General features: G+C 44.2%; 1 protein-coding gene across 2 annotated transcripts in view; it reads right to left on the bottom strand.

Moving 5' to 3' along the window:
* The window catches only part of LOC128595862 (zinc finger protein 480-like), a 68649-nt gene that overhangs the window by 12803 nt on the left and 28447 nt on the right, over positions 1-27399 (bottom strand). Inside the window, exons 5-12 of one of the 2 annotated variants that reach the window (XM_053604943.1) lie at positions 25364-25454; positions 18075-18203; positions 8244-8326; positions 6203-6474; positions 4444-4602; positions 2457-2542; positions 2247-2288; positions 1630-1720 (exon numbers count right to left, since the gene is read on the bottom strand). In XM_053604943.1, the coding sequence (XP_053460918.1) occupies positions 1630-1644 (15 nt within the window). In that variant the 5' untranslated portion in view covers positions 1645-1720; positions 2247-2288; positions 2457-2542; ... (3 more) ...; positions 18075-18203; positions 25364-25454. Of the gene's footprint in view, positions 1-1629; positions 1721-2246; positions 2289-2456; positions 2543-4443; positions 4603-6202; positions 6475-8243; positions 8327-18074; positions 18204-25363; positions 25455-27399 lie in introns of those variants that run through there. The other variant, XM_053604944.1, reaches the window with a different exon arrangement.

The following is a 27399-nucleotide window of genomic DNA, read 5'->3' as shown; positions in this document are numbered from 1 at the left end:
GGATCTGTGGGTAAACCTTGTGTACTACATAAGTTGAAGGAACAGAGACATAATTTTCAAGGACAAAACGGATGACTTGCTAAATAACAGCAACATATTGGGATATATATTATCTGAAATAATATATAAATATATTATTAATAATATAAATATTAATATATTATAATAATATAATATATAATAATATATAAATACATAATCTGAAACTTGCACTATAAAATATCACACTGAAATATTGACTAAAGAATTTTTTCTTTTTTTTTGTGGTCTTTGGCCAGAGCTGGGCTTGAACCTGCCACCTCTGGCATATGAGACCGGTGCCCTACCCCTTTGAGCCACAGGCGCCACCTTGACTAGAGAATTTTGTGTGCCCAGGCTTGTTCTTTACACTGGCAACCCAAGCATGTTGGAAGGTCAAGGTGGGAGGATTTTTTTTTTTTTTTTTTTTGAGACAGAGCCTCAAGCTGCCGCCTTGGGTAGAGTGCTATGGCATCACAGCTCACAGCAACCTCCAACTCTTGGGCTTAAGCGATTCTGTTGCCTCAGCCTCCCAAGTAGCTGGGACTACAGGTGCCTGTCACAACGCTCGGCTATTTTTTTGTTGCCCTTGTCATTGTTGCTTAGCTGGCCCAGGCTGGATTTGAACCTGCCAGCATAGGTGTATGTGGCTGGCACCTTAGCGGTTTGAGCTATAGGCGCCCAGACAGTGGGAGGATTTTTTTGATGAAAGAAGTTCAACTCCACCCTGGGTAACATCACAAGACCCCCTCTTTATACACAGAAAAAACAAGCAGCCAGGTACGGGGATATGCACCTCCTCTCTCAGCTACATGGCAGGCTGGGACAGGAGGATGACTTGAGCACAGAAAAGATCTCCACTAAGTGAACATCCTTTCCAGAATGTACCACGTTATCCCATGACTTTCATGTGCAGCTGGTCTAATTCTCCTCTATAGAGACCTGGAAGTGCACTCAGATGTGGACCCTGAACAGTCCCTGCTGCCCTACAGCACTGATACCAACCCCTCCCTAACCTAGGGCTGCACATAAAGCCCTTCCTGGGTCTGTGCCCAATGAGCCTCTTCACAAGGTCATGTCACTGTGTCACAGTGAGATAGAATTAAAGTAGGGATGACAAGAACTGAAGAAGGCCTGGGCGAGTGGTAGCAAATACCTCACTCAGAATGGCATTAAAGTGGAGATGACCACAACTGACTAAAGACATGGATGAGTGGGAGCAAACATGTCACTGAGAATGGCTCAGAGTTAGAGAAGATCAGCAACTCCAATGTCAGCATTTGAGAAAGGAAAGACACACAACAATCCATTGAGGGCTGGGCACCCGTAGCTCAGTGATTAGGGCACCAGCCATATGCACTGGGGCTGGTGGGTTTGAATCTGGCCCGAGCCTGCTGAATAAACAAACAAAGAAAAAAATAGCTGGGTGTTGTGGTGGGCGCCTGTAGTCAGCTACTTGGAGGCTGAGGCAAGAGAATCTCTTAAACCCAGGAGTTTGAGGTTTCTATGAACTGTGATGCCACAGCACTCGGCACTCTACTGAGGGTGACAAAAGTGTAACTCTGTCTCAAAACAAACAAACAAACAAATCCACTGAGAATATCACTGTACCTGAGTAAAAGCCATTGCCGATTTCTCTTCTTTATTCCTTCCTCTGATCTGCACTCCTTCTTCACCCCAAACGAATCATTAATAGTCAATCCTGAACGTAACAAAATGTGGTGTTTAATGCAGAGAAGCAACACACCCCTATGTATGCCAGTTTCCCTTGGAAAGGAAAAACTTCCCATGTAAGAAGATGGTTCTTTCCTGTCCATAACAACAGGGGGATGCAAGGACAATCCAATCCTACTAGAGATTATCTGACCCCATTCCTCAGACCCCATCCCCCTCCTGGTGAAGTCCCCACACAATGTGGCAGCGGGGAGCTGGGCTGCACTGAGCTCCCCTCGAGGGCACAGCCTCAAACAAAAGTAGAACACAGGCCCTCACCCCTCTGTGATTACAGACGGCGCTCAGCCCTCAGCAGAGGACACAGAGCCTTGGTGCTCAGTGGTGGACACAGACAGGACACACCTGTCACTGGAACCATTACTGAGAGTGGGTCCCCACATGACTGTGTCAATGGAAAGGGAACAGAAGAAACATATGTGGAAAAAGCCTCTGCACTCTAACATGGCAAAAAGCCTGAGAAACACTCAGAGGGCCATGGAAAGGATCCCACCTACCTTCTAGATCTGCTCTCCCCTTGCAGCCTTGTCACCAGTGTCCTGAGAGTGAAAGGAGAGGGACCGACAAATAAACAGCTGAACCAATATGGACTACAAGGGGCCGGGTGGGGGCGAAGAGGTAGCTGTAACATTAAATAGGGAAAAGAAGTCCTCAGTGAGATAAGAAGGTGACATCACAACAAAGGGATAAGGAAGGGTACTTGTTACCTGCAGCTGAGCGGCTTGGAGAGTTCTAGAAAGACAGAGGTCCACAATTAAAGATCTGAGGCAGGAGCAACCTGGGGAGAAGAGGCCTGTGTGGCAGAAACAGAGTCAGTGAGCAGGACACAAATAGATGAAGCCAGTGAGGTCCTGGGAGAAGTTCCACGATCTGGAGAGAACACAGGGTCATCCTGCTCTGAGATGTGAGGACCACCATCCCCGGTGCATGTGGCCAGTGCCCTAACTACTGAACTACATGCACCCAGCCCTGTTTTTCAGAGCTGAGAAAGTCCCCTTAGGACACATGAAGGTAGCAATGCCTGCTAGTTGGCCCCCAGAGAGGTGAGGACACAAGTGAAAACAGAATTCCAGAGTTCAGGGGAGAGGACTACTGGGGAAACAAAGATATGTCACCGGGGTTTACACCATGAGATGAGATGATAAGGAAAAGAAAGGTGTGGACAAAGACAAGAGATTCAAGGAGGAAATCCTGAGCCAGGCATGATGCCTCATACCTGTAATCCCAGCACTTTGGGAGGATAAGCCAGGAGGACCCCTTGAGCTCAGGAGTTCAGACCAGCCTGAGCAAGAGTATGACCCAGTGTCTACCAAAAATAGAAAAACTAGCTAGGTTTCATGGTGGGTTGTCTCTAGTCTCAGCTATTGGGGAGGCTGATACAAGAGGATGTCTTGAGCCCAAGAGTTTGAGGTTTCTGTGAGTTATGATGATGTCAGGGCATTCTATACAGAATGACAGAGATTCTGTCTCACAAAATAAAATAAAATAAAATAAAAAGTAAAAATTGATGAAACCATGCAGGGAGGACGCCAGGTCATCCTGAGACTCTGAGTGGACTTGCAATGGTGCACAATTGCATTGTCAGCAAATGACACTGTCATTCGCTGTCACTACTGGGTAAGGTCCCAAGCCCTCTGACAGGGAGGGTGGGTTGTTAGAAAATGTCTTCCCTTTAATGTTTGAAATAAAAAACTGAACACAGAATATTTTACCTCTGGTCACTAATGTGTGTGTGGTTTCTCTAGGGGACCCAGCTGGGTGCTCCATAATCTAACTCATTATTGATAGTACCGACATGTGAGTAGGGTCAGATCCTACAAGCCAAAGACTGAGTCCCCAAGACTGTCCCTCCCTTCACATGCAGATAAAAATCATGATTTCCAAGACTCCTAGTTTTCATTAATCTGTGAGAATGGCTCTTGCTTCTGTCTGTTCATGTATGTGCTCTGGAGTATTTCTGTAACAAATTAGTTAACCCACAAAAAATGTTTTCCTAAGTTTGTGAACAGCTTTATCAGATTAAGAAAATGTGAGCAAAGAGTCATGAAACACACAATTTACAGCTGTTCAGTCATAAGTTCTGGTCCCTTTTTGGGACCTGGGACTGGCATTTGATGTGGGGCTGCTTTGTGGAGCTGAGCCCTACAACTGGGGATCTGATCCCATGTCCAGGCAGACAGTGTGATAGCTGAGTTACCTTAGAGATGACCCTATGGGTGTCTGATGGACAACTACACGCTGAGGAGTGACCCCCACACGTCAGTGACCAGAGGCTATGTATTCTGTGTTGTGAACACTCACTCACTTCCTGATTGTGAAAGTAAAAAAAAAAAAAAACACTGTGGTTTTCCTTCTATCTCAGACACCACCCCACTTTCTACCCCAACTCAGGAAAAAGGAATAGAGTGACCCACTATTGATTGGGCCAACTCACTGCCCTCTGGCTGAATCTAGGCTACAAGTGGAGGCTAGCCTGTGAGGCCAGGAATTATTTCACGCACCAGCATTATGGACAGGAATTGGGCAATTCTCAGCTTTATCTCTGTATATGCAGCAAATGCTAAACTAATTGATTAAAATTGGGAAAACACTGTGTCACAACTTAATCATCACACACAATCACCTCAAGACTCATCTGGACTCAGGGCCCCTGTGTCTTCATTTCCTTGTTTCCCTATCTCATTCTCTACAAACCTCTTGTCCTCACCTCTCCCCTGCTCTTCTTTTTGTCTTCTTCTCTGTGTCTCCCCCTGGGCTCTTGATCATCACTTTGTGGCCCTCTCTCCTGTTCTTTCCCTCTGTTACTTCTTCTAACTGTTCTGCTCCACTCTGGAAATGTTTCGGTTCGTGAGCCTGTGGGGAGAAGGAGAACAAACCAGAGTGGAAGCGGTGGGGGTTGAGGAAATAAAACAGAAGAGAAGACAGGAGACACGAAAGATGGGGTTGGGAGGTCTGACTCAGCTGATGGCTACCACCAGCACCAAAACACAAAATTAGCTTTTTTAGTAATCTCGGCAGGGTTGGAAGTAACATAGACAAAAGACATTTTTGGTCTTACAATGACTGGAAAACATAAATAATTAAATCATCCTGTTAAAGGTTTCTACTTAACTTGGTTAACATATGTTAAGAAGCAAAAAGGGAAAAATCACAAGGATTTCTGCATAGTTCCTAAGGACTAACTAGACATAGGCAGAGCTATGAGACTTCTAGCAGAGGGAACATGAAGAAAGGAATATGATTGTTCTGGGAAAGAAGTAGTTGGGGAGGGTCACTCTCTGAATGTTCCCCCAGACTGTGGGGGCCCCTGCCCTCTCACGGCCTGCTCACCACAGAAATATACCTCTCCTTTCCAGCTTTTTCTGCAATCTTTGAAGTGTGCCAATCTCACATTATCTCTCCCTCTTTCTTCCCCATCTCTGTTCTCGGTATTAAATTTCCTCTTCCTTGTTACACCCCCTCTCGCCTCTCTCTCACATCCAGCTTTGGTTCCTTCTCTGCTCTACTTGTCACCTGGTGTCCCCTCCTGGCATCCCAGAACCAGGCTGCTGTCTGCCATCCCAGGACTTTCTGTCTGAGGTGTCTTCCCCTTTGGTGGCTTCTCACTATGTTGCTGTGCTTCATCTGTCAGGAGATGTAATTTTGTGGAAATGGCTTCAGGGACATTTCTCCCCATCCTGTGTCCTGCCTTTGGCTTTCACGCTCCGGTCTCCTTGCAAATCCCTCCCACATCCTCTACTGTGCAGTGTTCATGGGTCTCCCTCACTCTTCCTCCCTCTTTTTAAGTTTCCCTGCCTCCTTTCTCCTGCTCTCCGTGTACCACACTCCACCCTTTTATAAGTAAAAAATAAGAATAAAACGCTCACCTCAAGAGCGCACAAGATTTAGGGATGAAAAGACATTTGGAGTCACATGACAAGCCCCGCTCTCTTCTCCTAACCCCCTACACAGAGGGAGTGGTGACAGGACTGTCCTGGGGAGCTGACCTGGCCAACAAGGATAGTGGCGGGGTGGGGCTGAGGGGACAGATTAGGACAGAGGTGGGGTCTGCTGAATCTCAGGATCAGGGAGAGGACGCCGTTCCTCCGGGACCGGGCCTGCGGCGCTGCCCTCCGGGCCGAACAGGCCTAAGGGCCCGGAAGGTCGTGAAGCCTCCTCGCAAGTAAGGACTTTTAGGGGGCGCGGGTAGAGTGCAGCGTTCACTCAGGGGCTTTAGGGAGGGACACGGTGCAAAAGGTGGTGTCTCCCCGGCCTTGTAGAAGGAAGACCGGGGACATGACCGCCTCAGGGCGACTCAGCTCACAGGGAAGAGACCCCGGACTCTCACTGGGACGTGAATTTACTTGTGACGGAAGGAGCGGTGCGGGGACTTAAGGTCTCTACAGCCCCGATCAGGGTATAGAAGCGCTGGGGACTGCTAAGCGAACGCCTAAGCGGAAAAAGGGAACCTCACCAGGAACCTGGTTGGCTTCTTCCCACACCGGCGTCTTCCGGGTCTGCAGGATCCTGCGCGCGCAGGAGAGGCCGGGCCTGGGCGGGGTTCCCACGGTGAGTGGCAGGACTAGGGGCGGGGCCTGCACGTCTTTGCGCTTGCTCCCCGGGTGCCCAGTTTCATGGTTTTAAGGCACAAAATCTACCCTGAGGCAGGAACAACTCAGGGGTCAGGGAACTAGAATCTGGCTGGGATCGTCGACGTCCGTTGGTGGCTGAATCCAGGAAACGTTCCTGCAATTAAAATTAATTTCTATACTTACATTAAACACCCCAGGAACATCTGTGAAGGAGAGGCAAAGTACAATGTGAATTGCAAAACCCTCCCAGGTTTGAATGTGCAGTTTCAAGCTGATGCCCAACAGAACATACTAGAAATCCTTTCCCCCAATAGCTGGGCGTTGTGGCGGGCGCCTGTAGTCCCAGCTACTCGGGAGGCTGAGGCAAGAGAATCGCTTAAGCCCAGGAGTTGGAGGTTGCTGTGAGCTGTGTGAGGCCATGGCACTCTACCGAGGGCCATAAAGTGAGACTCTGTCTCTACAAAAAAAAAAAAAAAAGAAAGAAAGAAATCCTTTCCCCTTCAATTCCCCATTCGCATACATTCAAGCCTGAGCTCAGTTTCAGAGACATTCAGAGGGACAACACCGGGGAAGTGGAGGGCTCAGGCATGTGTACTGTGGTCTCCAAGTGTTGCTTTGAATAAAGCAATAACTCTTGAATATAGATGGAAATTATGTACGTGTTCTTTACACTACACTCTTGAGATTATGTACCTTTAAAATAAACTTTGTTGGCCTCAGTAGGCTCACATCTTTAAGTTCTGAATATACTGTAAATTTATGTGAATGTAAGTTCAATATGAAGGTTAGAAAATACACTTCTATTTAAAAATTGTTTTATATATGTATGTGTGTTTGTGTGTGTGTGTGTATATATATATATATAGAGAGAGAGAGAGATTTTGTTTTAAGAGAGATTCTTACTCTGTCACCCTGTAAAGAGTGTCTGTCATGTCATAGGTCACAGCTACCTCAAACTGTTAGGCTCATGAAATCCTCTTGCCTCACTCTCCCAAGTAACTACAACGATAGGTGCCCACCACAACCCCCTGCTAGTTTTTCTATTTTTAGTGAAGACAGGGTCTTACTCTTGCTCAGGCTGTTCTTGAACTCCTGAGCTCCAAGGATTCACTTGCCTCAGTCTTCCAGAGTGGTAGGATTATAGGCATAAGCCACTGTACCTGGGTAAATTATATATTTTAGGTCTTTTCTTTGTTTTTTCTTCTCAGCTTCCCAGGGACCTGGGATTATAAGTGTGTACCACCCCACCCAACTTGATATTGTTAAAAGAAAATGCATTTATGTAATGTCTTTTTTTATTAAGTAATTTGGATGAAATCAAATCTATTGGGTGTCTGTTTTCCCTGGAAGGTCACAAAAACTTGTTGCTTTTCTGAAAGACTGTCACTCCGAATAGAAAAACCAGCCAGAGGAAGGTGGCACAATGGCCTCTAGGGATTCAGCAATAGAGATTATTTCCTTGTCACAAAGTCAACTTGAAGTCTTGGGGATTTTCTCTCTTATTACCTTTTCATTTTCTTCTGCAGATGCTGATTAACTGCTACACTTGTGACTTCCAAGCATCTGATCCAAGACAAGGCCAACATTAAGAAATTTCACTTCACCATCTTGTACTCTCCCAAAGCTTTACTTAAGCTAAAGACTTTAACAGAGAAGTAAGTTTTGGCTGGGTGCAGTGGCTCACAGCTATAATCCTAGCATTCTGGGAGGCCCAGGTGGTAGATTGCTTGAGTTCAGGGGTTTGAGACCAGCCTGAGCAAAAGCAAGACCCTGTCTCTACTAAAAATAGAAAAACGGAGGCAAGAGGATTGCTTGAGCCCAAGAGTTGGAGGTTGCTATGAGATATGACACCATAGCACTCTACCCAGGGCAACAGCTTTTGACTGTTTCAAAAAATAAAAATAAAGAGAAATTAGTTTTCACCTATCATTGGCCTATGTGCATTCTCCTGTCACAAAATCTGTCTCCTAATAGCACCTTCATTTCCACACTCCTTCAATTGTTCGCTAGAGTAACATAGGCAAAAAAAAAAAAAAAAGATTAATATACATGCTGGCTTACACTATATGAAAGGCAAAATAAAGCAAAAATCATAAACCAGAAAATTCTATTGAAAATGACTTGAAAATGAACTATGTATACATTACTTCATAACATAATCTGATAATTACATTTCCACAATTTTGTAAAAATGCTACTTATAAAATTTCTTAAATCATATTTAATATATAATAAATACTTCCACACACTTTAGATTCTAGTGTAAAAAAGATTTTAGGAAATTTAACTAAATGGAATTTGACAATTTTTTTTGTTTGCTTTTTAGAGCCATAATCTTATTCTGTTGCCCAAGCTTCAGTGCTACGGCATCACCTGTGCTCACAGCAACCTCGAGCTCCTGGATTCAAGTGATCCTCCTGTTTCAGACTCTGGTAGATGGTACTACATGCACCTGCCATAACACCTGGCTAATTTTTCTACTTTTACTAGAGAAAAGATTTCACGGGTGGTGCCTGTGGCTCAAAGGAGTAGGGCGCCAGCCCCATATACTGGAGGTGGTGGGTTCAAACTTGGCCCTAGCCAAAACCTGCACAAAAAAAAAAAAAAAAGAAAAGAAAAAGAAAAGATCTCAGGTTTGTTCAGGCTGCTGTCCAACTCCTGAGCTCCAGTGATCTTCCCACCGGCACCTTCCAGACAGCTAGGATTAGGTGTGAGCCACTAAAGACCAGCCTCATAATCATTTTCAACAGTCATACTATGGGATGTAATTGATGTCTTCAGCCAGGAAAAGAATGTAGCATACTATTAACATGAGACAAATTGGAGGTTTTCCCGACCAAGTCGGGGAATTTCAAGAGAAAATACTCACTGTTATCGTAAAAAATCAAAGTGCATAGTGTGATATTTTATACTAATACCGTTGTACCTCTGCCTTCCCTCTTCCCATTCTCATCTGATTGGCTAACAGCAATGCCTGAGGGCTCTGTCCTATGTCAGCAGTTGTAGGTTTAAACCTATGAAGGTTCTCCATATCTACCCCACATTTAAAAATCATAACACCCCTGGCTCAGTGCCTGTAGCACAGTGGTATGGCACCAGCCACATACACCAAGGCTGGCTGGTTCGAATCTGGCCTGGGCCAGTTAAACAACAATGACAATTGCAACAAAACGGCTAGGGCACCAGCCACGTGTACCAGAGCTAGTGGGTTCGAATCCAACCCAGGTCTGCCAAACAACAATGACAACTAAAACCAAAAAATGGCTGGGCATTGTGGCAGGTGCCTGTAGTACCAGCTGCTTGGGAGGCTGAGGCAAGAGAATTGCTTAAGCCCAGGGGATGGACGTTGCTGTGAGCTGTGACACCACAGCACTCTACCCAGGGCAACATAATGAGACTCTGTCTCAAAAAAAAAAAATCATAACACTCCATAAGACAGTTCCTCTCAGACCAAGTATGCACAGCTGGGGGGAGGGGACTATTCTGCTTTCCACAGAAAGCTTCACTGTGCAATGCAAATTCTCACACCTCTTCCATGTACAGCATCGCCATCAATATCCCCAGCAAAGGTTAGGGGCATGTGAATAAGCAAGATCCAGGGGAGTGGTGAACAGTGCAACTGGGAGACAGTGTTATAAGAGTGAATACAGGTAGTTGCTAGTTTATCCAGCAAAACAAAGTCCTATTTTCAGTGCTGATTCTTAAAAGATAATGCATAAGGGATAATATTTAAAATTTATATCACTGAATACTGTAAGAACAAAAACAACGTGGTGATACTTTTATCCTAATTACCCACACATTCCTTTATTTCATAATATCATATGTATATTTATATAATACTTCCACATTACTATGTGTATTTTTGCTTAAGGAAAATGCAGGTCCATTTTTGGCACAGGAAAGAAGCATTTGCAAATATAATTATATACAGCATGTTCATCTACAGTGATGCATATCTGAGGATGTAAGACTCTGAAGTTAAACTGCTCTCCAATTTTCACCGGACTCACATTAAGTATCTTAGGGCAGAGTGTAGAGAGAATAACTTAAGTACTAAGGAGGATAACCTGTTAGTAATCATCACTAACTAACTATATGTACCCCAAAGAATATTTTCTTTGATTTTACCAATGAAATTGTCCTAGATGCTTTGACCACAAGGGCCTAATGTTTCATTTCATTGTCTATTATGAAATATCCTCCTCAGGAAGAATAAAACAATGTTATAGAAATATTGTGATTCATGGCTCTGCGCCCATAGCACAGTCGTTATGGTGCCAGCCACGTACACCAAGGCTTGTGGGTTTGAACCCAGCCCGGGTCAGCTAAACAACAATGGAAACTGTAACAAAAAATAGCCAGGCCTTGTGGCGGCACCTGTAGTCCTAGCTACTTGAGAGGCTGAGGCAAGAGAATCTCTTAAGCCCAAGAGTTTAAGGTTGCTATGTGCTGTGACGCCATGGCAATCTACACAAGGCGACAGCTTGAGACTCTGTCTCAAAAAAAAAAAAAAGACCTCTTTTTATCCACGTTTGATAAACACCTACTGCCATTCAATGAAAGTGACCCCTAATATCCTTGCATGCGAATCTACAATATTAATCATTGGCTCGGCACCCATAGCTCAGCGGTTAGAGCACTGGCCACATACACCAAGGCAGGTGATTTGAACATGGCCTCGGCCTGCTAAACAATGACAACTGCAACAAAAAAATAGCCGGGCATTGTGGCTGGTGCCTGTAGTCCCAGCTACTTGTAAGCCTGAGGCAAGAGAATTGCTTGAGCCCAAGAGTTTGAGGTTGCTGTGAGCTGTGACATCACAGAACTCTACTGAGAGTGACATAGTGAGAGTTCTCAAAAAAAAAACAAAAAACAAACAAAAAAAAACCAAACAGCCCCTGTGGCTGAGGGAGTAGGGCGCCAGCCCCATATACCAAGGATGGCAGGTTTGAACCTGGCCCCAGCCAAACTGCAACAACAACAACAAAAACAAAATAGCTGGACATTGTGGCAGGCACCTGTAGTCCCAGCTACTTGGGAGGCTGAGGCAGGAGAATCGCTTAAGCCCAAGAGCTGGAGGTTGCTGTGAGCTATGATGTCACAGCACTCTACCAAGGACGACAAGTGAGACTCTGTCTCTAATACAATAAAAAAAAAAAAATCTTTATTAGTCCTTAAGAACCTACTACTGTTGGGTGGTGCCTGTGGCTCAAGGAGTAGGGCGCCGGCCCCATATGCCAGAGGTGGTGGGTTCAAGCCCAGCCCCGGCCAAAAACCACAAAAAAAAAAAAAAAAAAAAAGAACCTACTACTGTCTTCCTATAAGTTTCAGTGTCCAAAGCTTGTGGCCTGTTCTTTTTCTCTGATTTGGTAGAACATTTGGTTCCTGTAACCCACCATATGTTCTTCAAGGAGAAGCATGTACTGAATGGTCCAGGCATGAAGACTGATACAACAGTTATAAAATATTCACTGCTCACTATCATCCTGTGTAAATGAGAAAACATTAATCTCAAAGGAAAAAGGCATGATGACTCACATCTGTAATACCAGCATGCTGGGAGACTAGGTTGGGAGAATTGTTAGAATTGAAAATTTGAAACTCTCCTGGGGGATATAGTGAGACATTTTCTCTAAAAAACAAATTAAGAAAAATCAGCTGGACCAAATATGGTATATCTATAGTCTCAGCTATCTGGGAGGTAGAGACAATAAGGATAGTTGGAGCCTTTGAATTATGGGGGACAGTGGGCCATGATCACACACTGCACCTTCCCCTGCATTATAGTCTCCATAAACATCCACAAGGGCAGTATCCTTCATTTTTCAGGAAATGAGATAGAAACAATTACTAGTAATCAATGGAGAGCTGTCATTCCAATTGTTTTTTTCCCAGACACCACAGTGAAATGTTTGTTGGCAAGGAAGGCATATGAAGAGATTTCTAAATTTAGGTTCAAAGTCACAGAAGGTAAAATAGCCTATTAAAAGAACCTCAAATAAGGTGGTGCCTGTGGCTCAGTGAGTAGGCTGCCAGCCCCATATACCGAGGGTGGCGAGTTTGAACCTGGCCCCGGCCAAACTGCAGGAGTTGTGACGCCAAAGCACTCTACGGAGGGTGACATAATGAGACTCTGTCTCAAAAAAAAAAAAAAAAAAAACCTCAGGAAAATCTCTAATAATGAAACATTGTATGACCATGTCCATGTGTCCTTATATGTTTGGTATGCACCATGTCATGAGGGTCAATTTTTTTTTTTTTTTTTGAGACAGAGTCTCACTATGTTGTCCTCAGTAGAGAGCTATAGCATCACAGCTCACAGCAACCTCAAACTCTTGGGCTTAAACGATTCTCTTGCCTCAGTCTCCCAAGTAGCTGGGACTACAAGCGCCAGCCACAACACCCAGCTATTTTTGTTGTTGTTGTTGTTGCAGTTATTGTTGTTTAGCTGGTCCGGGCTGGAGTTGAACCCACCAGCCTTGGTGCATGTGGCTGGTGCTGTAATCACTGTACTACAGACGCTGAGTCTGGTCAATGTGTTACTCTCCACCATGTAACATGGTGGTTTCATGGAAGATTTACCTTTAGATATGTAGTGAGGAGTAAGTGGTCAGTCCTGGATAAAGCTCCCACCACATACATTGCATTTATTTGATTTCTCTTTACTACGTACCCCGTGATACTGATTAATCATAAATCTCAGGATGAAGACTTGCCACTCTCAATGAGTCTGCAGAGTCTCTCACAAATGAATTCTTTGATGCTGTGCAAAGAATGAAATGTTACTAAAGACCTTGTCACACTCATTACATTTGTAAGGTTTCTTTCCAGAATGTATTATCTGGTGAACTATAAGAGATATCTTCTGGGTCAAGGCCTTGCCACATTCATTATACTTGCCCAGTTTCTCTCCAGTATGAATTTTGAGATGAACTCTTAAGGTTGCTTGTCTAAAAACCTTGCCACAATCAGGGCAGCGCCAGTGGCTTAGTGGGTAGGGCGCTGGCCTCATATACCAAGGGTGGCAGGTTCAAACCCAGCCCTGGCCAACCTGCAACAAAAAATAGCCAGGCATTGTAGGGCATTAGGCCAAGACAATTGCCTAAGCCCAGGAGTTGGAGGTTGCTATGAGCTGTGACGCCATAGCACTCTACTGACAGTGATAAAGTGAGACTCTGTCTCTACAAAGAAAAAAACCTTGCCACAATCATTATATTTGTAGAGTTTGCCTGCCTTATGGATAACCTAATGTATATGAATTTGTGAGTATAACCTAAATTTTTTCTCAGTTATTGCATTTGTAAGGCTTCTGTCCTATATGAATACACTGATGTTTTATAAGGTACTGTTTACAAGTGAAGATCTTGCCACACTCATTGCATTTGTAAGGTTTCTCCCCAGTGTGAATTTTATGTTGAAATAGGTGCTCTTTTAGCCTGAAGAGTTTTCCACGGTTGTCACATTTGGCTTGGTGCCTGTGGCTCAAGCGGCTAAGACGCTAGCCATATACACCTGAGCTGGCAGGTTTGAATACAGCCTGGGCCCGCCAAACAATGATGGCTGCAACAAAAAATAGCCGGGCGTTGTGGTGTGTGCCTTGTAGTCTCAGCTACTTGGGAGGCAGAGGCAGGAGAATCGCTTGAGCCCAGGAGTTGGAGGTTGCTGTGAGCTGTGATGCCACAGTACTCTACCCAGGGCGACAGCTTGAGGCTCTGTCTCAAAAAAAGAAAAGAAAGATTTCTCTCTAGTATGAATTTTTTGATGTTCCATTAGGTGTTGATTTTCCTGGAAGAGTTTGCCACAATTAGCATAATGGAAAGATTTCTCCCCAGTACAAATTTTCTCATGTAGAATAAGGTGATGATTTAGCCTGAAGAGTTTGCCACAGTCATCACATTTGTAAGGTTTCTCTCCAGTATGGATGCTCCAATATTGCACAAGGACTGAATTGTACCTGAAGGCCACACTCTTCACATTTCACAGGTTTCTTTCCAGTATGAATCTGCCCACGGTCAGGAGGGCTTGAAGACCCACTAAAGGCTTTATCATGCTCATTATACCTGTAAGGTTCTTCCCTAATGTGTGTGTTCAGTCCTTGTGTGACTATTGCAGAATTCCCAAAACCATTTTTATACTTATTATGTATGTGGGGTTTGAGTTTAGAAGGAGTATTTTCAAGTAGAGAAATGAGGTAATATGGTTGACAGAGTTTGCAACCTCATTCCATCATCAATTTTTCTCTTCATCTTGAAATGGCAGATAGGAATGAATGTGTAATCCAATTGATCTTTACTCAGCTTGTATCTTGTATCCTTTCCCAGTACACAGCTCTTCCCTTAAAAGAAAATAAAAAGAGTAGAACTTTAAACTATGGATCTGGCATTTCTGTAGTCTGAACATAAAACTAGGATCTGCACTATCTACTTGAACATTGAAAGGAATATCCCCGCCAGGCCTGGTGACTCATGCCTGTAATATCAGCACTTGGGAGGCTGAGGCAGGTGGATTGCCTGAGCTCACAGGTTTGAGACCAACCTGAACAAGAGCAAGACCCATTTCTAAAAAAGGAGCCAGGCATTGTGGTGGGTGCCTATAGTCCCAGCTACTTGGGAGGCTGAGGCGAGAAAATTGCTTGAGCCCAAGAGTTTGAGGTTGCTGTGAGCTGTGATGCCACAGCACTCTACTGAGGGCAACAAAGTGAGACTCTGACTTCAAAAAAAAGAAAGAAAGAAAAAAAAGAACATCCATATACTACGTATGTCACAATGACAATGCTAAGAACACGAGGTGAGATGATACACTGGATCAGTGGGAAATACACAGGAGCTCAAAGGATTATGGGTGAGTTCAAAAGACATTATGAACAGAGAAATACAACAGATGCTAAAAGCTGCTGAAAAAAGCACAGGTGAGCTTTCTAGGGAAAATAAGACATTTAAAGGAGGGTGGCGCCTGTGGCTCAGTCGGTAAGGTGCCGGCCCCATATACCGAGGGTGGCGGGTTCAAACCCGGCCCTGGCCAAACTGCAACCAAAAAATAGCCGGGTGTTGTGGCGGGCGCCTGTAGTCCCAGCTGCTCGGGAGGCTGAGGCAGGAGAATCACTTGAGCCCAGGAGTTGGAGGCTGCTATGAGCTGTGTGAGGCCATGGCACTCTACCGAGGGCAATAAAGTGAAACTCTGTCTACAAAAAAAAAAAAAAGACATTTAAAGGAAGCTGCTTGTATTTTAGTAATAGTACATGAAAATCTACAAAGAGTTTAAACTAAGTAACAAGAAAAGAGAAAACAATGTGAATTATGACTAGACAAATGACATGAACAAAACTATTTTTTTTTCTTTTTTTTTGTAGAGACACAGTCTCACTTTATGGCCCTCGGTAGAGTGCCGTGGCCTCACACAGCTCACAGCAACCTCCAATTCCTGGGCTTAAGCGATTCTCTTGCCTCAGCCTCCCAAGTAGCTGGGACTACAGGCGCCTGCCACAACACCCAGCTATTTTTTGGTTGCAGTTTGGCTGGGGCCAGGTTTGAACCCGCCACCCTTGGTATATGGGGCTGGCACCTTACCGACTGAGCCACAGGCGCCGCCCAAAACTATTTTTTTTTTTAAATTAAATCATAGCTGTGTACATTAATGCAATCATGGGGTACAACAAAACCTTCTTTTAAGAAGACACATGAATGGCCAACAAACACATTAAAATGCTCATCATTCCTAATCAGCAGAGACATGCAAATCAAAGCCACCTTGAGGTATAACCTAACCCCAGTGTCAACAGCCCACATCACAAAGTCCCAAAGCTGCAGATATTGGTGGAGGTGTGGAGGCAAGGGAACACTTATACAATGTTGGTGGGACTAAAAACTCATACAGCCTTTTGGAAAAGAAGTATGGAGAATCCTCATAGAGTTAAAAGTGGACCTTCCCTTTTATCACACAATCCCATTACTAGACACCTATCCAGAAGAAAAGAAATAATTTGACCATAAGGACTTCTGCACTAGAATATTTATCAAAGCTCAATTCACAATTGCTAAGATGTCAAAACATCCTAAGTGCCCCTCAACTCATGAATGAATAAATAACCTAAGGCATATGTAGACCATGGAATGCTATTCAGCCATAGGAAAGATGGAAACTTTACCTAGATGGATTTGGAGAACATTCAGCCTAAGGAAACGATCACAGGAATGAAAAAGCAAGTGTCCCAGGTACTCAATACTAACCTGAAACCAGTGGATGAACACTTAATGGCTAAATGAGAGAAAAACACAATAAAATTCAAGTGGGGGAGAAGTGAGGAGGAGGTAGAGGATTTTGTAAGCTCGAAACCTTTGGGCACACTGTAGGGATTTATGGCATACCTCCTGGGTAAAGGGTTCAACTACAACTTGGAGTTTACCTAACAAATGCAAACAATGTAACCTAATCGTTTATACCTTCATATTAATCTGAAATAAGAAAAAAAAGTCCTATTATTTGTTTCAGCCACTGCTATTTTCACATATTATACAAGATCTTGGTTTTTATGTATTTAATCGCCTGTTTTACTATTGTGCCTTTGCAGATTGTTCTGTCTGGAATGTGTTGAAATGATGTACCAGAAAGTGTCTACTGATTTATATATTTCAGAAGATTTCATTGTTTAGTATAGAGGTTGTAGCCAGCAGAAATTTTCTTAAAAAAGAAATTCTGCAAAGGGGTGGCGCCTATGGCTGGAGACTGAGGTAACATTAACCATGCCCACGTGATGATACCTCCATAAAAAGGTCTGCACTGTGGGGTGGGAAAAATTCCAAAGACAGAACACACGGATGTGTGTGGAGGGTGGGGCAAGCTTCAACGAACCTTGCCCTGTGAGCCTCTTCATCTGGCTGTTCATACATATCCCCTCAAATGTCCCTCATAATAAAACACGGACACACAAAGTGTGTCACTGAGAGCTATGAGCCAGCCTACCACATGATCACAGGTGAGCAGAGCTTCAAGGAATCTCCAACTTATAGCTGGTGGGTCAGAAGGAGAGGTGACAACCTACTACTTGTGAGTGGAATATGACGTGGGGAGCAGGCTTGGGGACTCAGCCCTCAGCCTATGGGATCTGACTCTAACTCCCGGTAGACAGGTTGGGTGTTTGTGGGGGAGAAACCCAACACATTTTGCTGACCAGAAGAGAGACATTCTGTGTTCTGTGGCAGGGGAGAACAGAAAAAATTTTGGCTTTCTATTATCTCAAACTGAGCTGAACAGGCAGAAAGGGCTGCAGACAGCTCCCTGCTGTTTCTTGGCCCCACATACAAAGAAAGAGCAGCCCATGTTTTTCTACATCCTGATTAGGTCTTCCAACTACAGGAAATGGGGTGGAACCTGAAGAGGTCAAGGCATCAGGTCTATGGCAGTGTCAGCTCTGACCTCTAAGGACAGAGAAATGAGCACCATATGGAATCAAATACAGAAGGACACACAGCAGGAGAAAGAGATCCTTTGGAAATGGCCCTCCGTGTGTCACACACAGACGGGGGGCCAAAGAGTTCACATAGGTGTTGTGCAGTCAAATAATTTGCCTTGATCTCTGTTTGAGTTGCAGCACCAGTACAAGGTAAAAGGATCAACTATTCCACATGCAAAGAACAGAGTGGTAAGTAGAGACAAAGATTTCTGCTTAGAGCTCACAGGATTTAAGGTTTTGTTCATCCACAGAACTCTTCCCTTGCAGACTTTCCCACACACTGTGGCCACTTGAGCTCTTACCTGAGCGCACATCTTTGATCCATTCCTCCCAGTTTGAATTTCTTGGTGTTTTCACTTCAGTCTCCACAGTCCAGGGCTCATTCCCTTCCTCCAACATGGAGAGAACAGTCAGGTCAGGAAGCAGGAGTCCTGATTATAAAAACAAGAAATCAAGAACTGCTGTGGGTTTGGAAAAATCACTAGAGAGATTTGCTCAGAGATCAAGGCAAATTATTTAGTCTTGGTTAGGTAAGAGCGAGGAAAATACAAATGTATCAAGAAAAATATTTCAGGCTCGGTGCCCATAGGACAGTGGTTATGGTGCCAACCACATACACCAAGGGTGGCGGGTTTGAACCCTGCCGAGGGCAGCTAAATGACAATGACAACTGCAACAAAAAATAGCTGGGCGTTCTTGTAGGCACCTGTAGTCCCAGCTACTTAGGAGGTTGAGGCAAGAGAATCACTTAAGCCCAAGAGTTTGAGGTTGCTGTGAGCTGAGATGCCACAGCACTCTACCCAGGGTGACATAGTGAGACTCTGTCTCAAAATAAATAAAAAAAAATAAATAAAAAAAAATAAAATAAAAAAAATAAAAGGGCAGCACCTGTGGCTCAAGGAGTAGGGCACTGGCCCCATATACCAAAGGTGGCAGGTTTAAACATGGCCCTGGCCAACGACTGCCAAAAAAAAAAAAAAAATTCACAAATTCATCCACAGAAGGCTGCCTTTTGAATGTGTATGAAACTGTGTTATGCAAACACCCAGCTTTCTGTCAGAAGTACTGAATCAAACTCCTGGGTAGAAAATAGGGAACTAGACATTTTTTGAAAAGTCTACAATAGGGTGGTGCCCGTGGCTCAGTGAGTAGGGCATTGGCCCTATAAAATAGACAGGCATTGTGGCAGACACCTGTAGTCCCAGCTATTTGGGAGACTGAGGCAAGAGAATCGCCTAAGCCTAAGAGCTGGAAGTTGCTGTGAGCTGTGACACCATAGCACTCTACCAAAAGCAGCATAGTGAGACTCTGTCTCAAAAAAAAAAAAGATAATTACGTCCATAGTCACTCTCAGAAAGATCAGAATCTGGCTCAGTGCCCGTAGCATAGTGGTTATGGCTCCTGCCACAGAACCTGAGGCTGGTAGGTTTGAACCCAGCCAGGGCAGCTAAGCAACAATGACAAATGTAACAAAAAAAATAGCTGGGCATGGTGGCAGGCACCTATAGTCCCAGCTACTTGGGAGGTTGAAGCAAGCGAATCGTTTAAGCCCAAGCATTTTAGGTTCCTTTGAGCTGTGACACCATTGTACTCTACTGAGGGTGACATAGTGAAACCATCTCAAAAGAGAAAGAAAGATCAGAATCTGGCTCGGGGCTAGGGCGCTAGCCACATACACCCGGGCTGGTGGGTTCAAACCTGGCCTGAGCCTGCTAAACAACAATGACAACTACAACAAAAAAATAGCCAGTGTCATGATGGGCACCCGTAGTCCCAGCTCCTTGGGAGGCTGAGGCCAGAGAATTGCAGACAGTAGGGACATGGGCCATTTGGTGGCCAGGTATGAGATGAGTATCAGCAAGATGATGATTCTGGCAGAGGTGGCTATGGAGAAATGACACAAACCAGTGACTGAGAACTCTGAAAAACTTCTGTGGCCTGTTGAATTTGCTGCAGAACATTACCCATGGTCTTCTAACCAGACTTTTTTTTTCTTTCTTTCTTTTTTTTTTTTTTTGAGACAACGTGTCATTATGTTGCCCTCGGTAAAGTGCCGTGGTGTCACAGCTCACAACAACCTCAAACTCATGGGCTTAAGTGATTCTCTTGCCTCAGCCTCCCAAGTAGGTGGAACTACAGGTATCCACCACAACGCGCAGCTATTTTTTGTTGCAGTTGTCATCGTTGTTTAGCAGGCCCAGGCTGGGTTCGAACCTGCCACCTGTGGCACACGTGGCTGGCGCCGTAACCACTGTGCTACGGGTGCCAAGCCCAACCAGCTTATTTTTACCAAGCTTTGATCTCTATCTCTACTGAGCTTGAAGCAAGGACAGAATACAAGAGAATGCCTTGAATTCTAGTCTTGGAATCTTGGCTACATGTCATGTTACCAGGACCATTTTCTGTGAGCAGGTCAGAAGCTATGTTCCCTGGCAACACATTTGATCTATAATGTCGATTAAAACACTACACTTCTCTCAGAGGACTGAAACATTTCAGAAAAGTGTTTTACCATGATTGTGTCAAAGTAGCTTTGATCTATATTGGGGCTTGAAATTATTTTTTCTTTAAATTTGCATGGGACAAAGGTTAATAAATGGAGATTGCTATGTTGTATAGCTTTGTTTAAAATTAGGAATGGACTTGGAGCCTGTAGTTCAATTTGAGGCTAAGGCTCCAGGCACATACACCAGAGCTGGCGGGTTCCAATCCAGCCTGGGCCCGCCAAACAACAATGACAACCACAACCAAAACATAGCCGGGCGTTGTGGCAGGCGCCTGTAGTCCCAGCTACTGGGGAGACTGAGGCAAGAAAATCACTTAAGCCCAGGAGTTGGAGGTTGCTGTGAGCTATGATGCCACAGCATTCCACCGATGGTGATAGCTTGAGGCTCTGTCTCAAAAATAAATAGATAAATAAATAAGTTAGGAATGGGTATTTCACAACTCAATTTGTTTTCTATGAATTCTGGTCTTTAAAAGATAACTTAAAAGTCAAGGTGCCTTCCTAAAGAGTTGGTGCAAAAGTCATCCTCAGTCGCACAGGACATATCATTTCCTTACATATCAGGAAATTACGTACAGGGCTTGATGAATATATAAACACATTTTTTCAATAAATGCAAATGCTAGGCCAAAAGCCAAAAATGTAAGGGTCTGTCACATGAAGAACCCTCAAGTACTCTAATAGATGAGGGAGACACTGTCAATAGGAAATGGAGGAAATATCAGAGACACGTTTTAAAACATTGTCTTGACATGATGAAGGTTGCTGTCAGGGCCTTATGATTTACTCTTTCTCTCTTCAGCGATCCTAGGAATGGAGTGGGTTTTTAAAAGACTGAGAGAATGCTGAACAAAAACAATCAGAGAAGCTCCCTGCAGGACATGCCTATTTAGCCAATACTCACATTGAAGTCTGTTTTTCTTCCCAAATTATGCTTACTGCAGTTCAGCCCTTAATAGTGAGCTGATAGTCTCTATAAAGAGGGGAGTCTAGAGAATTTATTTATTTATTTATTTAGAGACAGAGTCTAAAGCTGTCACCCTGGGTAGAGTACTATGGCATCACAGCTCACAGCAACCTCCAACTCCTGGGCTCAAGCGATTCTCCTGGGACTACAGTCTCCTGCCACAACACCTAGCCATTTTTTGGTTGCAGTGGCTACCAAATGTCTGTCTGATAATAGCTAACGCGTACACAATGCTTTCTCCAGTGTATTCACTCATAAAATTCATGTGGTAACACTACGAGCTGCGGAATGTGACCCTCTGCAGGTTAAGGTAAGGAATTGGGGTTACACAGCTGGTAAGTGACAGTGACAGAGCTCGGAACTAGACCCACGCAGTCCAGACCCAGAATCTAAGCCCTTAACGTCTACATTTTCAATCAGTGTACACTGGTGTGCTGTGAAAGGATCTTAGGTGTACCATGAAATTTTTTGAAAGATCATTAATTAAATTATTTTGAAGTTAGTTCAAAGCACAGTAAGTGTATACATATAAATATATATATATATATTTGCTTTTTTTGAGACAGAGTCTCACTCTGTCACCCTGGGTAGAGTCACATGGGCTGGATTCGAACCCACCAGCTCAGGTGTATGTGGCTGGCACCTTAGCCACTTGAGCCACAGGTGCAGAGCCTATTTATTTATTTTTGAGACAGAGTCTCACTATGTCACTCTCAGTAGTGTGTCATGGCATCACAGCTCACAGCAACCTCAAACTCTTGGGCTTAAGCGGTTCTCTTGCCTCAGCCTCCCAAGTAGCTGGGACTATAGGTGCCCACCACAATGCCTGGCTATTTTTTGGTTGCAGTTGTCATTGTTATTAGCTGGCCCAGGCAGGGTTCGAACCTGCCACATGTGGCTGGTGTTGTAATCACTGTGCTCTGGGCACAAAGCTAGAGAATTTATTTTGCATTCATAAGGCAAGAAGTGACTTCTCTCTAATGTTGTGAGCTATTCCCGGATTTAAAAGTTTTAAGTCCAGTATAATCTTCCCTAGAGTGGAAAAATGTGATTTTGTTTTTCATTTAGCAACAAAGTGCTTTCTAATTTCCAGTAGTTTGTGAAAGTTGGGGCTAAAGTGCCTCAGTGTAAGTGCAGGTATTCTCACTCAATTCAAAGTGGTTATCTGAAAATTTTAAAGAGTTATAACTAGTAAATGATCAGAAAGAAATTATTTGTAAACATCTAATTGAATGATTCAGTATTCATTTTTAAATTTTTTTTATACCTTAGTTTGAACTAATGTATTTTATATTATTTTGTAGTAGAGTATAACTGAGACTTCTATAGGTCTGAAAATCACAAAAAATGAATCTTATTTAAGTTCTTTTTTTTTTTTTTTTTTCTTTTTGAGACAGAGCCTCAAGCTGTTGCCCTGGGTAGAGTGCTATGGCATCACAGCTCACAACAACCTCCAACTCCTGGGCTTAAGCGATTCTCCTGCCTCAGCCTCCCAAGTAGCTGGGACTACAGGCAGCCACCACAGTGCCCAGCTATTTTTTGGTTGTAGTTGTCGTTGTTTGGCAGGCCCGAGCTGGATTGGAACCTGCCAGCTCTGGTGTATGTGGGGGGCGCCTTAACCACTTGAGCTATAGGCGCTCAGCCAGAATTTTATTTAAATTCTATTTTCTGTAACAGCTTTCGATAAAATTGGATCACCTTAACAACAACAACAACAAAAAACCCCATGAATATGTAGAACAATTTAAAGGCCATAGAAAATATTCAAGATAAAAGTACAATGGTCAGCTCAGCACCCATAGTTCAGTGAGTAGGGAGCTAGCCACATACACTGAGGCTGGTGGGTTCCAGCCTGGCCCAGGCCTGCTAAACAACAATTACAAATGCACCCAAAAAATAGCCAGGCATTGTGGTGGGCGCCTGTAGTCCCACCCACTTGGGAGGCTGAGGCAAGAGAATAGCTTAAGCCTAAAAGTTTGAGGTTGTTGTGACCTGTGACGCCATGGCACTCTCCTGAGGGCGACATAGTGAGACTCTGTTTCAAAAAAAAAAAAAGTTCAATGGTTAAAATACACAAAATTTATGTAAAATGCTGATGTGCCTTTGATGACCCATGCCCACATTCACACATATCACATGTACACACTCACACATGTGTACACATATCCACTGAAATAACAGGATGCGTCTCTTTGCAAAAACAGCCCTCTGCTGACCACCAAGCCAGGGGGTTTCAAGGACAATAACTCCTATAGGAAAACCAAGTACAGCATCTCTGACCACTTCTTTAGAACCACCTCCCCTTCCAGTGAAGCCCACTCCCACGCTGAATGCCCCTCGGGGTAGAGATGATACCCAGGCAGAACACAGCTTCCTCTCTCCTCTGTGGGGCTCAGGCTGATAGCGAATGTATGACACTGTGCCTTAGTTTTCAATGCTGGATACAGAATAGGCTAGAACCCCCTTGTCCACAGAAGATACACTCCATGAACACAGGGGATCTGTGGATATGAACTTACATGTTATTTAAGTTTAGGGAACAATAAAATAATTTTATTTTTTTTTTGAGACAGAGTCTCACTATGTCTCCCTCATAGAGTGCCGTGGTGTCACAGCTCACAACAACCTTAAACTCATGGGCTTAAGTGATTTTTTTGAGACAGAGTCTCAAGCTGTTGTCCTGGGGGGAGTGCCCTGACGTCACAGCTTACAGCAATCTCAAACTCTTGGGTTCAAGTGATCCTTCTGCCTCAGCCTCCCAAGTAGCTTGGACTACAGGCACCCACCACAACGCCTGGCTATTTTTTGGTTGTAGTTGTCATTTTTTGGTTGTTGTTTGACAGGCCCAGGCTGGATTCGAACCTGTCAGCTCTGGTGTACATGGCTGGTGCCTTATCCACTAAGCTACAGATGCCGAGCCAACAGTAAAATAATTTTGAAAAGAACAAGAAAATAGGCAGTTTGCTAAATGATATGAATATATTATGACATATATAATCTGCTAACATGTGATCTTAAACAGGGAATCAGTGGATACTACTGAAGCTTATAGCATGTAAGTTGAAGCAACAGACATAATTTTTAAAAGAAAGAAAAAAAGCCAGCATGGATGCCATGAACATATTACCACTTACATTATCTGTAAACATATGACCTGAAAGCTGCATGATAGAATATACAATGAAATAATCAGTGAAGAATTGTCTCCAGCCATTCATGTGCCTCATGTCTGCAAAACCAAGCACGTTGGGAGGTCAGGATGGGAGAATTATTTGATGGCAGAAGTTCAACTCTAGCTTGAGTTGAGGGGACCCAAGGGGACCCCTCTCTATACACAGTAAAAAGCAGCCAGGCGTGGGGATGTGCACCTGCACCATCAGCTACGTGGGAGGATGGGATGGGAGGATGGGATGGGAGGAGGACTTGAGCACCGGAATTGGAAGGTGCAGTGAGCATGATTGGGCCATTGCACTCCTGTCTGAGTAACAGCGATCAACTCCCTATAGGAACAGCACAGCCTCTGTGGGATAGAAACACTGAGAATGACCGAACCAATCTACTGAACACAGACAATTATCATGACTCCATATTTTAAAATAGATGATGGAATAAAACACTCTGTTGTCACGGATGTCTCTCTATCTGTCCATACTATTCCTGGTCATAAACAATTTGGTATGAGAAATACAGTAATTCAGTCCTTTAGCTCTAAAAATAGTAGAAAATCAGGCAGAAAAGATGACCCTGAAGATGCCCTTTCTAGAATATACCATGTTATCCTATGACTACAGAGAGCTGGCAGTGCACCCAGATGTGGCCCCTGAACAGTCCCTCCTGCCCAACAGCACTGCTGCCACAGGGTCACTCCCCTCTCTACCCTAGGGCTGGGGGTGAAGCCCTTCCCAGGACTGTGTCCAATGGAGCCTCTTCACAAGGTCATGTCACTGGGTCTTAGAGAGTTAGAATTAAAGTAGAGAGGAGAACTGAAGGAAGGCATGGGGGAGTGGGAACAAACATGTCACTCAGAAGGGCTCAGAGTCAGAGAAGATCAGCAAGTCCTATGCCAGCATTGAGAAAGGAGAAAGACATAGATTAATCCACCAAGAGCAGCACGATACCTGAGCATTAGCCATTACTGATTCCTCTTCTTTCCTCTTCCCCCCGACCTGGGCTTCTTCCTCATCCAACATTAATGTTTAAAAGTCAATCCTGATGATAAAAAAAACATGGTGTTGAATGCTGAGAATCAACACACTGCCTTTCTGTGTCAGGATCCCCTGGAGAGGAAAGACTTCCCATGTAAGAAGATGGTTCTCTCCTGTTCATAACACCAGGGGGATGCAGGGACAACACCCTCCTTCAGGATGATGAACTAGTGATTCTCTGACTCCTTCATCAGACCTCACTCCCATCCTGGTAACCCCTGCCACACGCTGTAGCAGGGGTGAGCTGGGCCGCACTGTGCCAGGGCACAGTCCCAAACCCTAGGCAGAGCACAGGCCCTTACTGCTCTGTGATCGCAGGCTCAGCTCAGCCCTCAACTGTGGAGGACACAGACCCTTTGTGTTTAGTGCTGAACAAAGACTGGACACACCTGGTGACTGGAACCATTACTGAAGGTGGTTCCCAATCTGACTATGTAAATGGCAAGGGGACACGAGGGGAGTGTTTGAGAAAAGCCTTGATACTCTAATGTAAGACCAGTCTTGAACTCCACTCAAAGGGACAAGGCCAGGACCCCTCCCTCCTTCTCACTCTGCTTTCTCTTTGGATACTTGTTGTCACCAGTATCCAGATAAGGAAATGTGAGGGACCCTAAAGAAAAAGTCAGATGGACCAATATAGACCAGGCAGGGCCAAGTGTGGGTGAAAAGGAGGCTGAAATATTAAATAGAGGACAGAAGTCCCCTGTGAGAAGGGGATATCAGCACAAAGACATAAGGAAGGAAGGGTACGTGTGACCTGCAGCTCAGGGGAGGAGACTTCTAGAAAGAGAGACATCCATTGTAAACACCCTGAGGCAGGAGCAACCTGGGGAAAAGAAAGGCTCATGGGGCTGGAGCAGAGGCAGTGAGCAGGACACAAGATGTGGCCAGAGAGGTCTTGGGGGAGCTGAGCAGGGAAGGCCCCGATCTACATACTTAATTCTCCTAATTCTCGAGCAAAGTTTTAAAACCTAATTGCCCACCTGTTTTAAGTAAACATGTACTTTTTTTTGCTTTAATACAAGAATGAACCGAACACATTGTTGACTGATCATAAGTTAACTCATGTTTGAACTTGGATTAGCTATTGCAATTTTTAAAACACAGAGTAATGTAGAATATTGTAAAAGTTTCTTCATTTTATCATCAGAAAAATAACCGGTGACATGGGATTGCTTCTGTGCAAAATTATCAGTGAACAATGTGTTAAGGCCGGGGGCGGTGGTTCAAGCCTGTAATCCTAGCACTCTGGAAGGCTGAGGCGGGTGGATTGCTTGAGCTTATGAGTTCAAGACCAGTCTGAGCAAAATCGAGAACCTGTCTCTACTAAAATAGAAAAACTGAGGCAAAAGGATTGCTTAAGCCCGAGAGTTGGAGGTTGCTATGAACTATGATGCCATAGCACTCTACCCAGGGCAACAGCTTGAAACACTGTCTCAAAAAAAAAAAAATAAACCCCAAAAGATATTTTAGCTTGGTGCCCGTAGCTCTGTGGTTAGGGCGTCAGCCACATGCACCGGGGCTGGTGGGTTCGAACCCGGTGGCCTGCTAAACAACAATGACAACAATAACAAAAACATAGCCAGGTATTGTAGTGAGCACCTGTAACCCAGCTACTGGCAGGCTTAGGCAAGAGAATCACTTAAGCCCAAGTGTTTGAGGTTGCTGTAAGTTGTGACGCCACAGAACTCTATGGGTGACATAGTGTGACTCTGTCTCAAAAGACAAAACAAAACAACAACAACAACAAAAAACAACAACGATATTTTAAGATATAAAGCCTTATCCAGGCATGGTGGTTCACACCTGCAATCCTAGCACTCTGAGAGGCTGAGACAGTTGCTTTAGCTAAGGAGTTTGATACCAGCCTGAGCAAGAGCAAGACGCCCATCTCTACTAAAAATAGAAAAACTAGCCAGGTATGTGGCAGGCACCTATAGTCCCAAGTA

Source organism: Nycticebus coucang, chromosome 10 (genome assembly GCF_027406575.1).
Source record: "Nycticebus coucang isolate mNycCou1 chromosome 10, mNycCou1.pri, whole genome shotgun sequence".
In the NCBI taxonomy this organism is placed as follows: domain Eukaryota; kingdom Metazoa; phylum Chordata; class Mammalia; order Primates; family Lorisidae; genus Nycticebus; species Nycticebus coucang.
This window is presented reverse-complemented; position numbering and strand designations above follow the sequence as displayed.